Genomic DNA, 3,283 nt, shown 5'->3' with positions numbered 1-3,283 from the left:
ATGATTTGCGATTATTCAGGTTCACATGTTCGCAAGTTTGTTTTTGCATCTCATAGATGTTTAGATTTTCAATTACAAAGTCTGTTTTGATTGGCCACTCAACCTTATCGTGTGAAAAGTTCACCCTAAAGTCAAAATAGATACGTTTCGTTTCTTTTTTAGGAAACAAAAAATAAGTAGTGTTTCGTTTGCGGACTGAGCAGCTCTTGGAATGATGACAAAAATGTGACATTCGATGTAGACTCTCGGAAAAAGCTGTCAAGTACATTTATGTCCGCGACAACCTATTAAATAAATGCACCTTGCATTTTTTTGAGATGTTAATTACATTAGTGTTTTCACATAGTGTTTCTAAATCGAAGAATTCAGAGGTCTTGAACAACATGTCGCTCGTGGATAAGCGACTTGCGCAAGACCTCGCTACTAGAACAAATTCGATGATCGTAATTGAAGCAACCTCTCTACTACTTATCAATTGCTTAGCCTTGTTAGGTAATGCTTTCGTATTCATCTTGGCTTACAGAAATCGTCGCCGTCTTACTGTAACAGATGTCCTCATAGTCGCTCTTTCCAGCACTGACCTTCTCGTTGCTGTAACAGTGATGCCCTTATCCCATGGAGTGATCATCAAAGGGGTTTGGTTTTACAACCAATCACTTTGCCGCTTTCAAGGTTTCTGCGTCATATCCTTTGCAACGGCATCTTTGAACACGTTGTCAGTCATCGCCATTAACAGGTTTTACTGCGTTGTTAAACCCAATCAGTATCGGAGGGTCTTTTCGACCAGAAACACAATCGGATTCCTGATCATCGCCTGGATAGTCACCTTCAGTTTTTCGATTCCGCCACTAATTTTCGGAGCAGACCACTACACCTTCCAACCTGGCAAAGGTTTGTGTGTTTACCCGTTCGAGATTAACACTGCATACACAGTTGGCCTCGATGTTGCATTCATCGGCGTTCCAACGGCTGTCATGTCCTTTTGTTACTGGCGTGTTTATCGTAGACTTCGGCGACGCAATTGCGTGATGTCAGAAAAAGCGTACCGACTGAACGTTCGAGAAGCCAACATCACTAAAACCGCCCTTGTTGTTTTGTTTGGCTTTGCACTCTGTTGGCTTCCAGTATTGGTCATAGACGCCATCGACACGGCAACAGGTTCTCTTACCCTCTCCCGCCAGCTGTACTTGTTCTACACTTTTATGGTCTTTTTATCCTCCACTATCAACCCGTTCATTTATGCTCTTGTTAGCAAGCGATTTAAAGAAGAGCTTCGCAAGGTTCTTAACCAAGTGCGCCTCAAAAGAAACCTTAATGAGACATCACCAAGACGTTTGGAACCTTAAGCATCTTCCAGTCTCCATATCTGAGGAGAGTTATGACATGAAACAGTTGTATCGTCTATCGTTTATTACACTAGAAGATTTATTCAGGGAAGAGAAATTCGAAGTAGATGATAAGAAGTTAAGTAACGACGACGAAACTGTGGTACAGCAATATTATTTGTTTAATGACAAAAAATTGGCACTAAACCGGGCTTCACGCTCGGCAAACCTTGAAGAGCATTTCTTTGCTCTTTTTCTGGAAAACATGAGAATTGTAGGTAACCTAGCTTGAGAGTGAATCTCCATACTTTGCCAGGCTTAATGTGTTCAACCTGACAGAGATGGAATTATCGCGAAATTGTTTTATTTTGAAGCGATGTTTTTGTTGCGGTTGCATTCCACGTCGCCTAGTCAATCTCGGAGAATTTCTCCATCGCATCCACATATAAAGAAATTGATCAGGAAAAATTTCATTAAACAAGGGCATCACTGCGCGCAATGAGATATTCTTCACACTAAAGAGAAATATTTATTCTCAGGAAAATTGTTAGATATGTTCAAGTCATCGATACCAATATTTCAAAATGCGAACCGATGGAGAAAATCAAGCAAAAACAATTGAGCTTTTAGAGAAAGGTAATTTCGAAGTATACATTTCATTTCCAATAATTAAAAAAGGGACGGTGATTGGCTTCAGTTGCCTTCATTTGAGAATCGAAGCGATTGGCTTTGTATTCACTACCCTTCGTGATATCCCCTTTGCATGACCGTGTCACGTGACCTTGTCCATCATAAAAATGGTCGCGGTACAAATCGGACGCCAGAAATGGGCGCAGTTAGTATGCATGTCAGTTTTGAGGACACTGACATTTAGGTGAGAGATTTTACAGTGATTTTAATGCTTAGAAAATTAACTGAGACAGCTGCTGGATGACAAACTTTGCCATCCAGGTCATCCAGCACAGAATTAGCCAAAAATACCATAATACTCTTTGTTTGTCCCTCCAAAATTTTGCATAAGCATTAATTCCAGTTTTTCTTTAGACCATTTTAAGTCCCAAGAGAAAATAAAAAGAATGCTTATGCAAAATTTTGGAGGGACAAACAAAGAGTGTTATGGTATTTTTGATATTGGCTAATCCTATTACATTTTTTCAAACTTTCGAACCGCTCTAAAACGTTAGTGGGCCCAAATTATTTCATCTCGCTCTTTCCATTTCTAGCCTCTATTTTGTACCACTTTAAATAATTGACAAGGTCACGTGACACGTTCATGCAAAGAGCCTATTGGTTAAACATCTCACGTTATACTGATTCTCAGTCAATCCAACCAAACATAATAGTGTCCATCTAACTGGCGTCTTCCTTGTCGTGCTTAGCGCCATCTGCCAGCGGCGATTTGTTTTGTCAGTTTGGTCTTTTGATTATCTCTGACTTTTGTCAAAGGCCAGTGGCACGTACGTCCAACGTTTGCCTTTTTGCTTCGTTCACCTAGATAGTAATAACACCAATCGTGGTAAATATAATGGTTGGTGACTTGGGCTTATTTAGAAAACGTTCAGCACCTTCTTTACCGGTATTGGTTCAAGTTAGGACGCTGAATGGCGCTCCTCTCCTTGGTCACGAGGTTAAGTTTGTTCTGCGTCTGTCTCGTGGTTGACATCGAACCCTCAGTTGCTTTCTTGGTTTTTAGGACAGTAGGCCAGTGTGGGGATGGACTTTCCATCACGTTAGTCAAGGCATGATACTGTGTTGGCTTCCCGGTATTGTCATGGATGCGATCGATTTTGCATCAGCTTCCCTACATCACCCGCGCCAAATATACTTGGTCTACACTTTCCTGATGTTCTTGTCCTCCACTGTCAACCCGTTCATTTATGCTCTTTTTAGCAATCGATTTAGAAAAAGAATTTCGCAAGGTTCTTTACCAAGTGTTCCCCAAAAATAACCTGAATGAG

At 40.8% G+C, this 3,283-nt stretch overlaps 1 protein-coding gene across 1 annotated transcript; it reads left to right on the top strand.

Moving 5' to 3' along the window:
- Positions 1–356: 356 nt before the first annotated feature.
- On the top strand, positions 357–2,187 carry LOC138041166 (melatonin receptor type 1A-like). The gene has a single exon (XM_068886935.1). It carries the CDS (start codon positions 384–386, stop codon positions 1,344–1,346), a length of 963 nt encoding a protein of 320 aa, XP_068743036.1. The 5' UTR covers positions 357–383; the 3' UTR covers positions 1,347–2,187.
- Positions 2,188–3,283: the final 1,096 nt, after the last annotated feature.

Source organism: Montipora capricornis, chromosome 3, assembly GCF_036669925.1.
Source record: "Montipora capricornis isolate CH-2021 chromosome 3, ASM3666992v2, whole genome shotgun sequence".
In the NCBI taxonomy this organism is placed as follows: Eukaryota; Metazoa; Cnidaria; class Anthozoa; order Scleractinia; family Acroporidae; genus Montipora; species Montipora capricornis.
This window is presented reverse-complemented; position numbering and strand designations above follow the sequence as displayed.